This window comes from Athene cunicularia (genome assembly GCF_003259725.1).
Source record: "Athene cunicularia isolate RWA chromosome 1 unlocalized genomic scaffold, athCun1 chr1_part1, whole genome shotgun sequence".
Classification (NCBI taxonomy): Eukaryota; Metazoa; Chordata; class Aves; order Strigiformes; family Strigidae; genus Athene; species Athene cunicularia.
Genome location: NW_020799091.1, coordinates 116,755,251 through 116,774,407, shown reverse-complemented (window position 1 = coordinate 116,774,407; position 19,157 = coordinate 116,755,251). Strand labels below are relative to the sequence as shown.

Here is a 19,157-nt window from a genome sequence, read left to right as displayed (position 1 = left end):
ACTGTCATTCTGAAAAAGTGCAAAACACCACAAATATTTCTAATTACTAACAATTTCTCAGCACTTAAGTGACTAATCACTAATATTTTCTTTTCATCCAGCTCTTCAAATCAGTACAAGGTCATTGGAAGAGCAATGTTACAGTATCTGCCAGTGCAGTAATCCCCAGGCTGTATTACATATTACAGAAATGTACATCATCGCAGGGAGAAAAAGATAGATCTTTTTAATATCACTTGCAAAAAAACCCCAAACCACCAGTTCTGGAAACTTCTGGCTGCTGAGCACAGAGGTTAAATGTCAACATCAAGAGGAGGGAGAATTAATTTTGCCTAAGCATCAGATTGCTATCCTAAAGTCTTACCTTAATGTTAAAATAAAGGGTAGGCTGAAACTAAAAAATGCAGTAAACTTATTCTAGTTCATGCTACTTTAAGAGATGTAACAGATCTTCCTGCATACATAGCATCTACTACCGTGTATTAAACAGTCACATTTACCCCATATGGTATAACCATACCTTTTTCATGCCAATATCTCTTGACTTGCTCCTCAGTTTATTAACCTGAGATTCAGCTATTTCAGCCCTTTCTTCAGCATCATCCAGATCATGTTGCTGTTTTCTGTACTTTGAAAGGTACAGATTGGCTTGAGCTTCCTGGTGAGAGAAAACAGCGCAGCTGATTTCCTCCTGTCCACATGAAAATAAAGCCTTCCATTTCAAGAGGGAAGAAAAGTGCTCAGCACGACTAGGTAACAGCTGTATGGGAACCACTTGTCTCCTGGAGAACTGAGACTGTTTTTTCACAGGGTTGATGTTTCCAGTGGCACTCTCCATGTTAAGTGAACTGGGAGGCTTGCAACACGCCTTCTGAAGGACTAGGAGGGAAAAGGGCTTCCCTGTTCCTTCCCTCCCCCCTTTCCCTTGCAAATTACACTGCAATCTTAAGATAAAATTTAATACCTTTTCTTATATATAATCAACACATACGCTACATATTTTATATTTATTATAAATACAACCTATAGGATTTATATGAATATAAATCCAAATATTAATACACAAAATGTGTATTTGTACTAAAAGCTTCTATGGATTAAATATTTTGGGTTTAGAACAATAAATTTATCAAAGGTAAAAAGGCCCAAATAGTTGCTTACAGCTTCCTCTGCTTGGTGCTTGTAGCTCTTCACTTTTAATTGTAGCTTGTCAATCAGATCCTGCATCCTGGCCAGATTCTTCTTATCTTCTTCTGACTGTATTGAAACACAATTAATTGGGTTGATAGTGTAAAAAGGCCTAAAGCATGTCCCACAGTGTAGTAGGTATGGATGTCATACATACTATTTTAGAAACATATAGTTTACATACAAACATGCCATAGGGTGATCACCCCATGTATAGATGAGAAAAATCTCTATAGGTTGATTGAAAATGTATGTAAGCTTGGAGGCTGAGGACTAAAAGAGAGTGCCCTCGCCATTTATATGTATGTAAATATAGATACATATAAATACAGATATATGTGTGCACACATATTCAGAGGTATATACATACATTTATACATGCTCAGGAGTGAGGAGCAGTCTTGTCATCATAGAGCATGTCATTATTTAGTGAAACATTTATGAGTGGACTTAAAAACATGTAATTTGCATATTTTAAAGTCTGGTTTGGAGGCATTTTTGGTAAAAGGAGCCAGGTTTAATCTGTCACACTCCATAAGGAGAAGGACCGGCTATTTTTCTGCACATTGTATTCTAAGAAAAGAGCCTTCAGCCTCCTTGTACAAAAGTCGAAGTAAAACAACAAGGTAGGAGGCTAAATAATCTCCTAAAGCAGATGGATAGGATTATTTTCTTAAGAATGCTGTTGAAAGCAAAAGGATCAGCAGAGAGCACTGAAGACCTTTTTCGAAAGTCAAGCAGCAGCGACAGCAGCTCTTAGCAAACCTGTGGGAAGCTCAAGACTAGACCTTGCTGCTCAGTAATAGGTGACAGAGCCCTGGGACCAGGCAACCCTATGCTGAGTGATGCATCAGTGTCAACTGAATCCTCCCGGTTCTTTTTAGCAACATCAGCACAGCTGAGAGACAGCTGGGCTCCTTCTTCTCTTGCAGTATGAATAGTCATCTAAGCCTGCTCCATATTAATACTGTGCTAAAACTGTCTGAATCCCGGCAACAGAGGCTTTCTAACATTAGGTACAATGAATCAGGCAAGATGGTGGTAGCCTTAGGAGTTATGTTCCTCCTATCCCTAAAGCTTCCTACAATCAGAAAGCTCTGGGTACAGCCATCCTTCACTGAAACACTGAGGCAACTTAAGACACTGTTTGGGAGAACACATTTCTTTCCAGTGACCTAGCGGTTACTGCAGTCCTCAGCATACCTGGTAAGTCAGCTCTTTGATGCGTCTCTCAAACTTGCGGGCTCCCTTTTGGGCATCCGAATTGCGACGGAGTTCAGCCTCAAGTTCATTCTCCAGCTCACGAACCTGCAAAAAAAAAAGAAGAAAAAATCCTTGCCATTATGCTACATATATATAAAAGCAGCAGATAATTTTTTTCACAGTTCAAGAGATGCTCATTTTCTCAGCATCTCCATAGAGTCTAATTTCAGGAACAGATCAAAATGTCACCTTTCCATTATGCTTTTTCATAAATATATATAAGCTGCACTAGCAGTCAGAGGTACAGACATATGGAAAGGCCAAAAAAGTTTAACTGAAGCAAGCATGCGAGAGGTTTTTGCTGGTTTTAGATGTTGGAGGTGTATGTGTGTGTGTGTAATTTTTTTTTTTGAAATCAAGGGATTGGTCACCTGCTGTGCTACAACAGCTCATTATAGCTGGATGATGAAGGGGAAGCATGCCTCCGAGAACTACTCACCTGCATTCTGTGAAACAGAGGAAAGCATTCATAGTATCCCTTATTGGCTTCTATGAATTTATCAGGCAGCTCTAGGGTACCTACCTGGTCCCAGTTCTGTAAGCAGGATTCAGAGTGGTCTGAAGTTGGATCACAAACTTACCCTGGATTCCAGTTTCTGGATCTGCTTCTTGCCACCTTTCAGAGCTATTTGTTCTGCTTCATCCAGTCGCTTTTGGAGGTCTTTAATGGTTTGCTCCATGTTCTTCTTCATTCTCTCTAAGTGAGCACTAGTATCCTGCTCCTTTTTAAGTTCCTCAGCCATCATTGCTGCCTGAAAAACAACTACATTTTACAGCAGCTCTCTTATGCTATTGGATTATGGCTCAGAAGAAATGATGGAAGATTGATCTTGGATTATCCCCTATTTGGATCATTTACTGTACCCAAAGTTCCAGAAAATATCTTCTGTGTGCATATCTTGCCTGGACAGAATAGCCTTGGAGGCCTTTTTTTTCCCCCTCCCTATTCTAATCTAAGTAAAAGTTTCCCCCTCTTTTTTTTTTTTCTTTTTTCTTTTTGTATCTGTGCTATATCATGTCCTCATTTATAATTCCTATAAGTAAGCTCGTGCCATTCACTACAGAAATTTTACACAGCATTTATTCAAATTATAATCTTGGTGTTTAGAGCTCTCGAAAGGTAGTAGTTTAAAAGAATTGGCAGACAAATTTCCCTTCACAGCCATAGACAAGAGCTGCCTGAGTGGCTGTAAGAACACAGTAGTTTCTACAGTTTGTGCTGGGATAGGAAGCTCAGTCTCAACATTTTACAGAGTCCCTGGCCATTCTTTAAGAAAGGTAACAAGGGTGTCAGTTAGCTCACTCCTGCTTTGATATCTGTGCCTGCCACCAAGATTCATTTACAGGTTTTGTACCCATCACTGAGCAGTCATTGGAAGACAGCAATCATTGTGATCCAGGCTGAATCAAGCACATCCAGCATCATCTCTCTGGCAGGCAGCAACAGTGCTGTCAGCTGAGAAGACCGTGGTATGGGAATAAATTTGTCCAGGCACATGTAACTCACAGAAACCTCCACTTTTAGCTTTCATTTTATGTGTTGGTATGATGTGATAAATCAGCTGAACTCTGAAGACATGGGTTTCTCCAGGTCTGCAGAAAATGAAACTATACCTGCCCAAATTGTGTCTTCCCTGGAGGAAGAATGCACTCACTCTCTCCTCTTGGGATCTTAGGCCTCATGTTTATCCAACAGACACCTAGTTCTAGGGTACCTCATTTGGGATTTGGTAATTTTTTTCTCTCATCAGTATCTACACACACCAGGAGACCAGTTAGCACTAGCTCAGTCTGAACTGGTTTAACCTATCCAGATGTATAATTTACTTTGATTCAAAGGTGATATTACCTGAGACTTTGAGGGTGAGTGGAAAGTGCATTCTTGGGGCAAAAACCCCTAACAGAACAACCAAAACCTAAACATCAGGAAAAAGTCCTTCCTCTCTTTTTACCTCGAGCCTGTTTTATTTTGTAGTTTCATCGGTTACCTCCAGATAACTGTGGAGTGCTTTGGATGTATGAACTTTGTAACAAGCACAGAAACGGTGATCTTGGAAATACGTTCTTGGCTGTCTTAAGACATTGCAGTACTGAAAAGAAATGAACAAGGAACCAGCCTACTTACATCTGTGATTGCTTTCTTGGCCTTTTCCTCTGCATTCCGGCACTCCTGGACTGATTCCTCCACTTCATTTTGCATTTGGGAAATATCACTCTCCAGCTTCTTCTTTTGATTGATCAGGCTTGTGTTCTTTTATTAAGTTTTCCCCAAAGGAAAAGCAGAAAAAGTGATGATTAGAGACATAACTCCTCTAAATACTAACAGTACAGCAAGGCTTACTGATTTTTGCAACTCTTAGAATACACAGAACAGTATTTGGGAAGGCAGACACAGGTATGTGGTAAGGGTTGGCCTGTGTAGCTTCAGACTGAGAAAATATTAAAAATACTCTGAAAGCTGTACATATTCAAATTTTGATTCAGAGAAATTAATAAGCAATAGGCTGAAATAGAAGAATGAATAAGGCAGTTCATTTTGGAAAACTAACAGTCTGTAATAAGTTAGACACCGAGGTGATTAAAACAGAAGCCCTCTGTCACCAATGGGCTGGAGGAAACGCTGCAAAACATCACCAGCCTGTAGCACATTTTCATTTCTTTCTGACCATTATTTGGTGAAGAGACGCTTTGGTTTTGTAGTAAAAATGCTGGCGAGTCATCACACACCCCTCCATGGCCCTGTACAAATTGCAGTGTCCATCTTGACAAAGCCCAAAGGCCTGTCTTAATGAAGACCTGTGACCTGGCAGAGAGCACTTTGCTGCGGGGCAGTTCCTGCCCTGAACAACACACGGGTGGTTAGAACTCAGCCTCTGCAGTTTTAATTGCTGAGTAACATACAGCACCTGTGTTACTTCTCCAAAGTAATGCGTCACCATCCCAGCCAGGGCTTAACTAAAGCAGGAAACTGCTTTTACAGCATGGAAGAAGGAAAGAAAGCAAATTTACTCGTTATCTTCCATTATCGCTTTTTCTGGAAACTGTTTAAAACAATTGCTTGAATCATCAATTCCAGCTAACTGGAAGGGAGTGACTTCCTCATTTTTTCACTTGAAAGAGGGCAAGGTGTGTCTGACTTACAACATTGGACAAATAGTGTCAGTGCTTAATAGACAAGGCTCAGTTTAACCTGTTGAGGGAGAGAGCAAGGAAAAAGCCAACCTGAGTGTGAAGCAGGTTCACACGTTCAGTGGCTTCCAGCAGTTCATGTTCTGCCAGCTTCCTTGCCCGTTCAGTTTGGTCCAGCAAAGCCCTCAGTTCATCCAGCTCCGACTGGAGAAGATTGTTCCTCCTGTCAGAGACGGCCAGCTGCTCCTTCAGATCTTCATTCATGTGTCCCAAGTCATCCAGTTGCACCTGAAGCTCCTATAACAAAACAGGTGTTTGGTTTTTTACCAGTGCAACTCCCTTTCAAGCCGCTCTGCTTACATAAGAGGACCCCAGATTGCAGAGGTTGCATATCCAATAAAGAAGCACTGATTTCAGTGAGACTTCCTTCACACTGTAAGCTGAATAGCTTTGTGGTATGTGGTGCAAGGAGAGAAAAACCTGTGCGTTCAAATCTGTGAGAGCTCATGGTTTTGCCTGAGGCAGAACTATCTGTTTAGGCATGGGAGAGGCGGAGATTTAAGAGATGTCTTAGCAAAGTTTTTTTTTTTTTTTTTTTTTTTTTTTAAAGCTACTACAAATGTTGAAGTAAACAACAAAGCTGAATATGCACATGTTCTATGTCCTCCAGCCAACTGACTTGCTCTCCACTTTTAAAGGACTTGCAAGCTCACAACAAAATCATAGATTTTCAGCTCCTCGTGCTGCAGCTTTCTGCCCCTGCAGGAGGCTGTAGCCAGCATGGGTTTTATGACTGGATCTCATCCAGCTTGTATGCAAGTCTTGGAAGAAATCCATGTTTCAGTATTCTCTTACATCAGATGTGATCACTAAGGCCTTTCCCTGCGCATCCTTGGGAGGAGCTTCTCTCTTAATTACCATCACCATTGCTGTTTTGCTCTGTGCTAATGAAGCCTAGCCCAAACCGACCACTGGGTGCTTGGACTGGCAGCTCTTGGAGTACCTTTATTTGGGTCTGCAAGACACGTGCTGACTTTGTTGCTTCTGCAGCATGCCTGTTAGCATGGCTGAGCTGGATTTCCATCTCGTTGAGGTCCCCTTCCATCTTCTTCTTGAGTCGGATGGCCTCATTTCTGCTCCGGGCTTCAGAATCAAGGGTGGACTGCAGTGAATCTATGGCACGTTGCTGATTTCTCCTGAAAAGGACGTGAAGTCGTTTTCCCATCTGCACAGGAATGTAGAACTACATGCAGTGGTACTTCACGTTCTGGAAGTGTCTCATTTCCAGAAATAGAAGTATATTTCTGAATGACATACATAGCACAGGTTTCTAGTGCCTCACTGCCATCTAACTGGCTGGTGTGCTTCACACCCTCAGCTAGCTCCTGAGCTGTAAGTACCTATAGTATCCTTCTCCTGCATTTCCTTTGGCAATATTGGAGCAAGGAGTTATCTCAGATCTCTTGTAAAAGCAATAAGTACAGGTTTGAACCTAACAAGAAGCACTTCAAGCTTAGCAGTCACTCACCAAGATATTTATGGAATCATTCACAGGGATGTTTTACATCTCAGCCTTTTAATGAAGGCATTACTGGAGGGGAATAATCAAACTGAAGGTAGGCAGCTATGCTAATTACTCTAGGTGCTCTTTATAGTAAATGGCATGTGTAAGCTACAGTTTACTGTGTCTTAAAGTAGATGTTGAAACACATTTCTTATGCTCACTTATAAGGGGAATAATTCAGGAATAGAAATCTGTGTTATGGACATCTAAACTTAGAAGAGATTAAGCCCATCCTAATTAACAGCCTGGTCCCCCTGTGAAAGAAAGCTTAGTGTCAATTTAAAGATTGCAAAACAGATACAGACGGATGCTTAATTTTCTTGAATCTATAACAGTCAAGTCCTATGATTAACTCAAAGCACAGAATATGATTTGCATAGGGAAATATTTATCTTGCTGCTGGCCAAGTTTTGCTGAAGGCGTAGGAGTTCTGGGAAATCACTGAGTCAACAAGGAAAACCTTGAGGGCCTTACTGCTTCAGCAAGATACTGAACTGTGCCCAAGATTCCCAGGGAGCAACACAGCATGCCTACTGAACAACTTAGCAGCAAAACACTCATAACAAATCTGAGGCATAAAGCATTGTTTAGGATAGCTTGCCCTGAGATCTCCATAATCCAGACATCTGCAGGACATCAGAAGATAGTACCTGAAAGGGCTGAAACATTATTTGTTTCTGAAACAACATGTCAGTCATTGTACCTATGCTGTTCAGGGTGGGCCTTGGACTTTCCCTTCCCTACCCTTTAGCCTGCTGACAAGCAATGATATGGTTCTTGGGTGAATAGCGTCGAAACACTGACTAATTCAAGGCCAGAGTTTTCTGAAGGATTGCATACACGTTGCTGAAAATCTGCTCCAGCGTAGCATCATTTAAAGAGTATAACTCCTCAGACTAGAGTGAGTGCTGAGGGGGAGAGGAGAGACAAAAGATATCATCCTTCTGTCACCTAATTGCTTTCCATTTCTTCTGTATATTCCTTTTACCTGCAAGCTCCTCTCTTTTTATATTCATACTTTCTGTACCTCTGCAATTCTCACTGCTTTCCCAAATGGTGTGCACATAACGGCAAGCTCCTCACATCCTCCCACAATCAGTGTAGCTGTAACTGCATAAATTAACTAAATGCAGAGGTAAAGATTGCCTTCAGATAACAGAGGTTTGAGCACCACTGATTTCAGCTGTGGTTCCCCCTGGGAGGCAGTCGTCCTAGAGGATTAGAAGGCAGCTCTCTAGACCTACTTGTCTCCATACTGTAAACACACAGACTCAGCGGCCCTTGGGCTGCTGCGACTTTGGTTGTGCCAGTCAACTGTATTACGGCTGCTACGCGGGATGTGTGATGGGCGTATGAGTATGCTGGCGGAGACTGAGCTGACAGGAATATTTGAATGAAGAAATGGTAATGTGGTAGGACTACCCTTTGGCAGTAATCAGAGCTGTTTTGGTATGGACAGCATGTGCTTGTGCTGGCATAACTACCTGTGGTGCATTTGACTGGCTTGCGTCTTGAGAATATTTCTGGTCTTTTGAGATTTTCCCCTTAAAAAAAACATGCTGCTTCCTGCACAGTACCTTATATTTTCCATTTCTTCCTCCTTTTCTGTCAGTTTCCTTTCAAACTCTGCTTTAAGCTGAGAAAGTTCAAGCTGAAAACGAAGAGTCTTGCTTTCTTCATGCTCCAAAGCTCCCTGAAATAGAGAGCACCAAAGAAGCCAGGAGTTGGTTTTCTGGTTTTGTTTTTTTTTAAATCACAAGCTGCTGCACAAAGATGATCCTTTCACACTTTTCTTCCCATTCCCAATAGCATAGTTTCCTACCTACCTCTGTCTCTAGGCAAGAACATGAGCAGCTTACATGGCAAAAAAATTAATTTATTTGCCTTCTAATGCATCTTGGCAGCTGGAAAACTGAGCAGCAAGCTCCTCAGAGGACAAATTGTCAAACAGGCCATGCATCACAAAAGAAATACCTTAGGGCCCTGCCTGTGTGGTTTCGGTATCAACAGACGTTTGGTGCTCCCACACCCCTGTACAGTCACCCTCTGGTGTGACTATATTCAGTCCAATCATATCAGCCCATTTCATGGGCTTGTAAGGAATAGGCAAAAGCTAAAGCAAGATTATTGTTGGAAGGGTGAAGGAGTCCACACATCCCCCAGCTCACAAAGATCTCTTCAAATCATTAAGTGTTGAAAGCCTCCCATTTATACAGTCTTATTAGGCAGTATGACTTAAAGGAAAGAAATAACAGAAATCAGCTCTATATGACAAAATGCAAAAATACTCTGACCACTCTTTCCAGCTAACATGAAGACAACTATGAAACAAGGGAGATTTGTTCCTGTGTCTTTGTTCTTACACTTGTATGGAAGTCAAGAACTGAGCTGACGACAGCCTGTAGTGAAATACCAGGGACTGTGACTTCCAGGTCTTTCAGAAAACCAAGCTCAGTGACATTCTGACTCCTTGCTGCTTGCATCAAACAGGGAAGGGAAGCAGAACTGAATACTGTATATTTTGGAATTGCACAGGCTTAGCTATGCTTCCCATGAGAGATGATGGAAGCAGAACGGAGGTTCTGAAGACAAAACGCTACAAAGCCTTTGCTCATCTCTAGCCATCATGCAGCAGCTACAGGTCAGTTGAATGCACATTTCATGCTAAGGACCCACAGTGTATTAATGGGAACAGCACGCAGGAGTACTGTGTCACCAGTGGTGTCTGCTGGAGACCCAAACTCACAAGAAAGGGAGAAAATCCACATTAAACCATTTCTTTCAAAACTAAAATAAAATACACCACCACTTTACTTTTGTTAGTTCCTAATTTCACTGAGCTTTAGGGAGCTGTTCCACATAGTCCAGGGAAGTAAAGCGTAGCCCTTAGATCCCTGAAGAACCAGTGTATTCTTTCTAGCAAGAGAAATTTATTGGCAGAGCATGTAATCACTCTCCACATCTCAGAGCTGTGGAAGACAGACATGCTCTTTGCTCTGATCATGACACCTGCTTGTCTGGCTGGGAAATCCCCGCAAAGTATAAAGCATCCTGTAACAGACAAAAGAAGTTGCACAGCATTTAAAATATTAATGGATCCCCTCACTGGGTGATGTTTGTTTCAGCAGATATTATTTAGAGTATGATTCAGAAGAAATACAGCTTTCATTAAAAACCCTTGCTGTGTGCTGTGTTGCTTCGAGCCAGCAACACCTAGACCCCCTTCCTAACTCTGCAATGCACCAAACTTTCCAAAAAATCTGACAACCCAGCCCTGTAAGTGAATAACCAGGATTTCCAGTCAGCTTGTTCTGTGTTGTTCATTTGTTTCTGGAAACTGAGATAAGGCATCGTTCTTGGGTATGTACATGCTTGTTGCTGTAGAAATTAATGCAGTGATGCTAAGTGTCTTCACGAAAGTCTTACGGGAGTCAAAGATTTCCTACGGTCTGTTTTCATCTGGTTTCTGAGGCTGCTACCATTTTTTTAAGCAGGCTGCAGTATCCAACACAATATGTGAGACCTTATAAAATTTAAAGTCATCAGGAGGTTTGTTTTCTTATTCTCAAAACCAGGAAATGGTGAAACTGCTGTTGGAAACTAGGCACTAGAAATACCTGATAAAATACTATAAGACCATAATTCTCAGCAGTTCCTGTTTCCTGAAAGACTGAAATACTCTATGCTTAAGTGAGTGAAAAGGACTGGATTTTCAGGAGGTGGGCAGAAGATTTCTGAGCTTCCCGAAAGGGAAAAAAAACCCCAAAACTAACCCAACAACAAAACCCCAAAACCTACAAGACACTGGCTTTGAAAGGGCCTCCACTTGATGATCTTAGAGCTGACATCTCCAAAAGTCACCAGTCATTCTTGAAAACACTGGCTAGCAAGCCCAGAGGAGCTGGGTGCAGAGAGGTTGCATTTAGCCAACAATCAACACATTGGCTGTGTTGCTGAGAGGAATAAAAAGGAAGAAAAGTCATGATTAAAGACATCCTTTCTGCTTCCTTTGAGCTTTCTTTCCTTACCTCTGCTTCTTCCAGAGCCAGCTGAACTTCTGACTTCTCTTGTTCAACCTGTTTCTTTATTTTTTCTATTTCATGGAGGCTCTTGTTTCCTTCACTAATCTGATTGGTCAGATCAGAAATCTCCTCTGAAACAAAAAACAAGATGGATGGATTTAGTGATCAGAGTGTCCCAAACATACTGCAATTCACAGAGCAAAAATACAGGACCTGTACCTCAAACTACTACCTTAAGAGCTCGTCTGTACACAAGCACTGCCCTACTTTCAATTACAGCAACTTTTTTTACCTGACCAACTTGGAGGCACAGACTTTCTTGTAAATGCTTTTTGAAGTGGTCATAGCTGTTTCGCTTTTATCTGTGATCTGCAGGCTTGCAGCACTGTGCTCTGCTTTGAGAGGTGTCTAGGCTTCATCCGCTGCACCTCTGTCAACTTTTTTGTTCCTCCCCTGAGACTGGCACCTCTGCTAGTGAGCTTCATTGACAGGTGAGCAAAGGGAAGCCTGCTCTCCTCTGGCCATACCATTTCTATGTTTAAAACTTTAACTGCCCGCATCAGTCAGTGTCTCCAAATACATTGGGAAGCTAGCCTCAAGGATGAGAGAAATGCCTTTCCCCACAGCTGTTATGTGGAGCCTGAATGAAGCCTACCTTGGAGATTCTTGTTTTCCCTTTTCACTGTCTCCAGGTGGTCCAGCGTCTCCTCGTAGGCATTCTTCAGCTTGAAGAGCTCAGTGCTGAGGCCACGGGCCTCCTTCTGGGAAGCCTCCAGCTCAGCCTGTGACTCTTCGTATTTCTGCTTCCAGTCATTGATGATCTTGTCAAAACCACGCTGCTTCTTGTCCAGGGACGCAGCTGCTGAGTTGGCCTTCTCCAGGTCAATCATCATGTCTTCCAGCTCATTCTGCAGCCTGTGCTTTGTCTTTTCCAGAGAAGAGCACTTGGCATTGGCCGCCTCAATTGCTTCTTCAGCTTCTTGCAGGCGAGCAGCAAGCTTCTTCCTACCAAGTGGAAAAGACAATGAAATGACCAAGTGCCACCACTGCCATGTTATCCAGAAAAACCGACACCAAAGCAGTATCTCAATAAATCAGTTTTGAAAGGGAAAATTGGGGCAACAAGGGGAAGGGATGGAGAAAGAAAGACTCTAGAGAGAAGGGACTATGATAAGCAAAAAAACAGCTATAATTATGAATGCTGAGATGTGGCTGATAATTTTGTGTCTGTGTGTGTGTGTGAATATTTGAAATTGAACTTTTGAACTCTCAAGCAGCAGCTTGCTACTTGCTAGCTGTAACCAGCACAGACTGGTTATAAGTTTTCATAAGACCTGGTCTAACTGAAAGTGTTGTGTTCCTCCAGTTAAGAGATATGAGACAGAACCACTGTAGGAGGCTGGTCACACCTTGGGGTTTTGTTCATAGACTATTTAGATTGGGAAGACAGGAGCCTGGGAGTCCTGTCAAGAAGAGGTCCTAGAAGAAAGGAGGGCCCAGAAAGAAGAGCATGAAGATGCTAGATGGAAAAAAAATATATACTGGAAGTGTGGGAAGAGCCTGCAGATCAGAGATGCACAGAGGCAGGTGCTGGACATGCTCAGAGACCTTGCACAATAATGTCTGAGACTGGTAACTGGGAGCAGCTTGCACAGCACAAGCCAGCGTGACTTTGTGCCCTGCCTTCCGGGGGCAGCCATCATCTCCCTGCTGGGAGGGGAAGTCAGGACTGAGAGAACATATCACTGGACCATGACAAAGCAGGTGAGTGTGTGAGATAACCAAATATAGTATTCTAATCTTTTTTGTTCATAAATAAACCCCACTATCCACATCCACTACCCCATGGACAAGGACTCAACAGAAATATTGACCTGCTCAAGCAATAAAAAAAACAGAAGAAGGACTCCCACAAATGACAGCAATGAGCCAGAGGGATTTTTCCAACCAGGTTGCCCTATTTCCTTAGCCCTATAACAAGTCCTAGGGAGCATAGTCCTGCCAGCTAAGGGCACGATGAAGCCCGTGTAACCCACTTACTTGGCATCTTCCAGCTCCTCAGTTCTCTGAATGGCATCAGTCTCATACTTTGTTCTCCACTGTGCCACTTCTGCGTTTCCCTTGGAGAGAGCCCGCTGCAGCTCTGCCTTGGCTTCTTGCTCCTCCTCGTACTGCTCCCGCAAGAGATCACAGTCATGCCTGGCTGCTTGCAGGGCATGAGCCAGGGCATTTTTGGACTGCAGGGACAGAAAGATCACAGCATTGCAGGGTTACTTACAGCAAATTCCAAACAAACAGCCTCTAGAAATTCAAATGGAGGCTTAAGCCTTTTATTCTTTTTTGCCTCTGGCCTTGACAGTCCAGGTCCAGTGAGGTAAGAAGTGTTTGAAATCATCCCTAACTGGTGATGTGCTGAGGAAGCTATCAAGACCGATAATAATCTAACTTTTTTTGGAGAAGCATGAACTTTTAAGATGCAAGATCTGAGATTTTGGGTATCCTACTAGGTAAGTTTTATTTAACAATTATGGACTCTGATTATTTTCCAAAACTCTTCTGTGACTTGCCTCAGTCAGGGTCAGGAATTTATATGAGTACAATTACCAGGAAGCATTCTCACTCCTATGTCTCATTTCAGCTTTTATTCATGCTACAAATGAACACGAACAGTTTTCCTCATTCCATCTCAATGAACGGAACACAGTCAAAGCATTACCTTGGTTTCCTCTTCTAGCTGTCTCCTAAGTTCTTCAATCTGTTGTGTAAATGATGTTTTCCCCCGGGACAGCTGACTTATCAGTGACTCCTTCTCTTCAAGTTGTCTTACAAATTCACCTGCCATAGGATTTAACCACATAAAAGTAAGATGACGAAATGACAAAGTCCCAGCCAAAATCCAAGTCCCACCTGGCCATTTCTGCTGAGGAAAAGAACTAACAGTGATTATGGTTGACCTTTTGTGAAGCTTATTGAAAAGCTATAACCATCAGACACTTCACCAGGACAGTTTTCCTTAGGTGTTTGTTTGTTTGTGGGTTTTTTGTGGGTTTTGTGATTTTTAAATTTTTTTTTTTTTGGTGCTGTCAATACCTGAATTCGTTAATTTTACTTCAGCTCATGGATCAAACTAGACTGATGCTTACTTTCATGTGCAGTTGTAGCTGGTTTTGTTTATACTTTTCTTCACTACTTTACATTGCTTTTCGACAGATGATTTCTCAGATGGTTGCAAAGCACCCTGAGAACCTCAGAACAACCAACATACATAACAGAGGGATACATAAGGAAAACTGCATTTATCACAAGAACGGTGTCACCGCAGGCTGGAAACTGCAGCCTTATAGGAGTACATAGAACTAACAAGAAAACACATAGGAAATGAAATATATATCTTTGAAAATACACAGAACAGTGATATTTGATGAGGATGCAGAGATTAAATAGTACTGCTCTGGCTAAAAAAGTAGCAAGCATTTTAGAGGTTATGTGGTATTCTTGGTCATATGTGAGCGTCTTCTAGGGTGCAACGCCCAAGGACACGCTGGGGAAGATGGCATTCACACAGACAGTGGCAGGATGCCAACTCCTTCCTCTTCCCTCTGGCGCTGCACGATGGATGTACATGTCCTTGTTCCTGAAACTGGGTGGCTAGTCAGCACATCCATTTCAGCTCATGAGATGGTATCACAGTAAGCTGGTAAATATGGTTATGGGTTTGTTTTAAAAACCAGTTCGAGGCAAAGTCCTCCCAGAAGGTTATAAAAAAGACACAAAGCTGCTACTCCACTCAGCAATCCTTATCCAGCCACCTTCAGGGCAGATGTTGTTGCACAGTACATCTCACGGATGCAGTGCTGAGACACGCCTGATAATTTAATGGGAAACAGTCTGTCTGGGCTGAACATGCACATACCATTCTCACTCTGGAGTTTTGTCTTCTGAGTAGTGAGGTCATTCATGAGGCGAGTCATTTCCTCCAGTTTCGTTTTGGTCTCATTCAGATGGTCTTCATAAGTTCGACAAAGTTTCTCTGCATTTGCCTAATGGGAGTCGGGAGAAAAGACCAAGCTGTAGCCTCCAGGCAGCCATTTATTTGGAAGGTGCAGCCTTCCAAACATACCCTTTTTCTTTGCTTGTCTTTCAGAGAAATGTCAGATAGCAAAGACACAAATACCACAGCAATAGAGCAGGGAATAGTAGTCCTGTGCCTACAGTCCCAGGCCAAGGGTCTCCCCATCAGACCACCTTCACCATTTATTTTCCCTGAAATGCATTCTGAATGGAAGCACCAGCGTAAAAAGACTCTGCAAGAACTTCAAAAGCAATCACATGCCTATGAATTTCAGACATAGCCTCTTCATAATTCCTAGATGGGAAAATCACCCTCAGTGAAAATTGCTTTACTGATTCTGCTTTAATTGCCATTTATCATAAATTGAGTTTGATGACAGCTTTCTAACTCTCAGAACACTGAAATTTCTTCCCTTCACTTGCACTGAGAGAACTCTTTAGAGTGCTGTGAAAGCTTCCCAGACTCTACTGAGGAAACAAAATGCACAATTCAGCCACAGAAAGTAAAAATACAGATGATGGTCATGCAAGCCTTTGCGTTACAATCCCTGCTAACATGGGTCAAAACTGTAAACTAAGGGCAGGATCTGAGAGGACTCTGCTTAGGATGGGAGATATCCAGCCTTGGATGGCACCATCCTGGAGAAGCACCATTTAAGTGACACAGTATTGTGCTCTGAGATATATGGATAAACAATATGCCTGAAACTAGGGATGTGTTTTAGACAGGCCATTTAAATTGCTGTCCCATCTCCAAGTAAGAAGAGTTACACCACCAGCTGGGGCAGGGGAGGACACTGTGTATGTAAGCACCCTCAGATTGCAAGACACCACCTTCTAAAACACTCCAGCCCTACCCAGTGTCCTGTGAAACCCTCAGACCAGCCTTGGCTACACATGACCTTTGGGGGTTTGAGAAGCCTCAGGACCCTTACTTTTCCCTTGACCATCTGTTCCATGTTGGATGACAGGTCATCCACTTCCATCTTCAGCTCGCTTTTCTCCTTTTCCAGTTTCTGCTTGACCCGTTGAAGGTTGTCCAGTTGCTCTCCCATCTCAGCCACACTGTCTGCATGCTTCTTCCTCAGTGTGGCAGCCGTGGCTTCATAGTGCAGTGTGGCCTCCTCGAGGTCCCGCCGCAGCTTCAGGAACTCTGCCTCACGTTTCTTGTTCATCTCCAGCTGGGCAGCTGTGGCTCCTCCAGCCTCCTCAAGCCGCTCACTTAATTCCTCCAGCTCTCGGGCCAAATCTGATCTCTGCTTTTCCACCTTGGCTCGAGCAGCTCTTTCTGCTTCCAACTCCTCTTCTAGTTCTTCTATACGAGCCTACCAAAGAGACACAAGCACCTTTGGGTCACCTTCATGATGATTCCCATCAGAAGACAATGAAGCACCTAAAAAATTGTTAAACCCTCTGCTAGCCCACACTTTACAGCACAGGTGGAAGCACAGCAGTTGAAGGATTTGTCCATTTCTGCCAGTAAATTAGATCTTGAACTAGATTAAGGATAATGAGTCACATATTTCTTACAGTAGTTTGCTCTACAAGGTCTAGTCAAGACATTTAGGACAAGTGCATTGACCTTATGCTCATGTTACTTGACATTCAGCTGAAGTACATGAGAAAAAAGACTTGATAGTAGGAGTAGCAGCAACAAACTCATTTAAGAGGACTCTTTTTTTCCATTTTATGAGCTCTGTGACTGAAGTAACTTCTCTCTAGGGGTGTTAAGACAGCATTTCAAATACAGCAGTGTGTAGAACTGCGTGAATAACAAATATTCATTGGTAGTCTTTACAAAACAGTTATTTTGACCAATCTACACTTCACTTCCCAAGTTATGCAAATGTTCTTTATTTACAAAAAAGCAGATCTGATATTTTGGGTCAAGATATCTTGTTTGCACTGTGCTGACTTGCCTTGGCCTTTTCACTTCTGTTGAAAAGTTCTACAGCCCTTCCCCTGAATTTCAAATCCATGCTTATCACTGCTGAACCCCAGCATCCATCCTCAACTCTATGGTCTGGAACAATATTATTTGCTTAAAACAAAACACCAGAGCATTGCTGTCTTGCCTGAAACCACTAGCATTCTGTGGTCATACATCCTGTTACTTGGAAGGAACCACTAGAGTGAGCATCCTGAGGGGAAAAGGGATCAGTCTGGGAAGCTACGAAGTTGCACCACTTTGAGTCTCAAAGCTGAGCTGCAGCTAGCCTTGAAAAGTCTCTGCAAAGCCCTTCAGTGAGGCACAAAGAGAAACTCATCCTAAGATATATGAGAAATAAGCAAGCTGACCTGAAGCTCCTTGATCTTCTTCTGCAGCTGCATCACTATAGCCTGTTCATCTTCTATCTTGGAATTCAGCTGGCTCATTTCAAATTCTTTCCTGCCATGGAAAGGAAAATCCTACTGTGACAATTTTCCCTGTAGCTTCAAGTTAGGCTTTTGCAGTTTTTGAATTGTTCAGTAAAACTTCTAACATATCTAAAAATGAAAGCAATCCTCATGTATTGTGATTTACATGAAAACTCATCTTTATCTGAGCAGAAGTTTCCAAGTCAAGATTTTACATGCATTTGCACAATTACGTTTCTGATTCTTTGTGTCATACAAAAGTAATGTTCTTTTCAGACTCAGTGGAAAAAGGTATTTAACAGAGTCAGGTCTTTCAACAATACTGTTATAGCTAGTTAGGATGAGAACTTTTTAGAGACTTCCTTCAGTTTTCTCTTCTAAGCAATGAAAAACAGAAATAACTTTTGGGGTTTTTTTTAGATGCTGGAAAGTGTAATGAATTCTAATGTTTCAGCTTGGCTACACACTCTCTCCTCATGGAATTTCCTTTTAGCCACCATCAGAGCAGAATGACACGCCTGAAGGCTCTGAAATGACAGTGGTAACAGTGCTGCTTTATTTTGTACAGCAGAATCAGTCTCTTACTTTTTTAGCTTTTCTTCCATCTGCAGCTTATCATTCTCCAAGTCCATGACACTCTCTTGGGTCAGTTTCAAATCCCCTTCCAGTTTGCGTTTTGCCCTTTCTAGATCCATCCTCACTTTCTTCTCTTGTTCAAGTGAGCCCTCAAGCTTTAGGAACAAAGTCACTTATTAAGTATATTGAACACAGATGGTTTACAACAGTCAGATGTGTGCTGAACCCAGTTTTGTGCTGAGCTCTAGCAAGTTGTGAAGCAGAAGTATTTAAGTACAAGCATCTTATTTTATATTTTTTGTTTTCTAGTAGCCAGTGGGCACATGAGCTAAATATAACATAAGGGTTAGTCTACGCTTTACATTTGTGCAAGCATCACAGTTCTCTTAGAAGCAAAGTTCTGTTAGACTTCATGTCAGTTACAGTGCAAATGCAAACTGAGTGGATTTTCCCTCACTATTGCACTCCTTTCAAAGATTGAACTACATAGATAAGTTTTACGGCTTTCCTGTAACTATACCTTTTACAAGCAGTAAAGGACCACATTTCTAGGTCCTTGATCATTTCTAGAAGGACAGGAATACATTTCAAATCTTTGCAACATTTCAGACTCATGAAAACTGTAAGTGGTGGACAAACAAGCCTGGAGAAACATGGAGGCAGAGACAGCTTACATCATCCACTTGCTGTTCCAATTTCACTTTAGCTTTGCTCAGTGTGTTGACCTTGTCCTCCTCTGCTTGTAGGTCATCCAGAACTTGCTGATGAGCTTCCTGCAAGGACTTTTTCTCCTTAGTAAGTTTGCTGATATTCTCATCAAGAGCTGCCATTTCTTCTGTCAGATTTTTGACCTGTGTGGGAAAGAAAGATGTATTTATAAGACTTTGAAGCAAGGGATTATCAAACCTGGCTCAAATGACTGTCTGTACTGAACTTGTATGCAGGGAGACAATGGAAAGAAAGGGATCCCCCCTGCCCCCACCCCC

General features: G+C 42.2%; 1 protein-coding gene across 1 annotated transcript in view; it reads right to left on the bottom strand.

The window, feature by feature from the left end:
- MYH15 (myosin heavy chain 15) overlaps positions 1–19,157 on the bottom strand; it is a 45,040-nt gene that overhangs the window by 1,239 nt on the left and 24,644 nt on the right. Inside the window, exons 25-41 of the mRNA XM_026850114.1 lie at positions 18,846–19,022; positions 18,181–18,326; positions 17,536–17,626; positions 16,173–16,562; positions 15,080–15,206; positions 13,883–14,001; positions 13,207–13,403; positions 11,822–12,171; positions 11,173–11,297; positions 8,722–8,837; positions 6,584–6,776; positions 5,674–5,877; positions 4,577–4,702; positions 3,033–3,203; positions 2,392–2,496; positions 1,162–1,257; positions 521–658 (exon numbers count right to left, since the gene is read on the bottom strand). Coding sequence (XP_026705915.1) covers positions 521–658; positions 1,162–1,257; positions 2,392–2,496; positions 3,033–3,203; positions 4,577–4,702; positions 5,674–5,877; positions 6,584–6,776; positions 8,722–8,837; positions 11,173–11,297; positions 11,822–12,171; positions 13,207–13,403; positions 13,883–14,001; positions 15,080–15,206; positions 16,173–16,562; positions 17,536–17,626; positions 18,181–18,326; positions 18,846–19,022 — 2,871 coding nt within the window. The remainder of the gene's footprint in view (positions 1–520; positions 659–1,161; positions 1,258–2,391; positions 2,497–3,032; positions 3,204–4,576; positions 4,703–5,673; positions 5,878–6,583; positions 6,777–8,721; positions 8,838–11,172; positions 11,298–11,821; positions 12,172–13,206; positions 13,404–13,882; positions 14,002–15,079; positions 15,207–16,172; positions 16,563–17,535; positions 17,627–18,180; positions 18,327–18,845; positions 19,023–19,157) is intronic.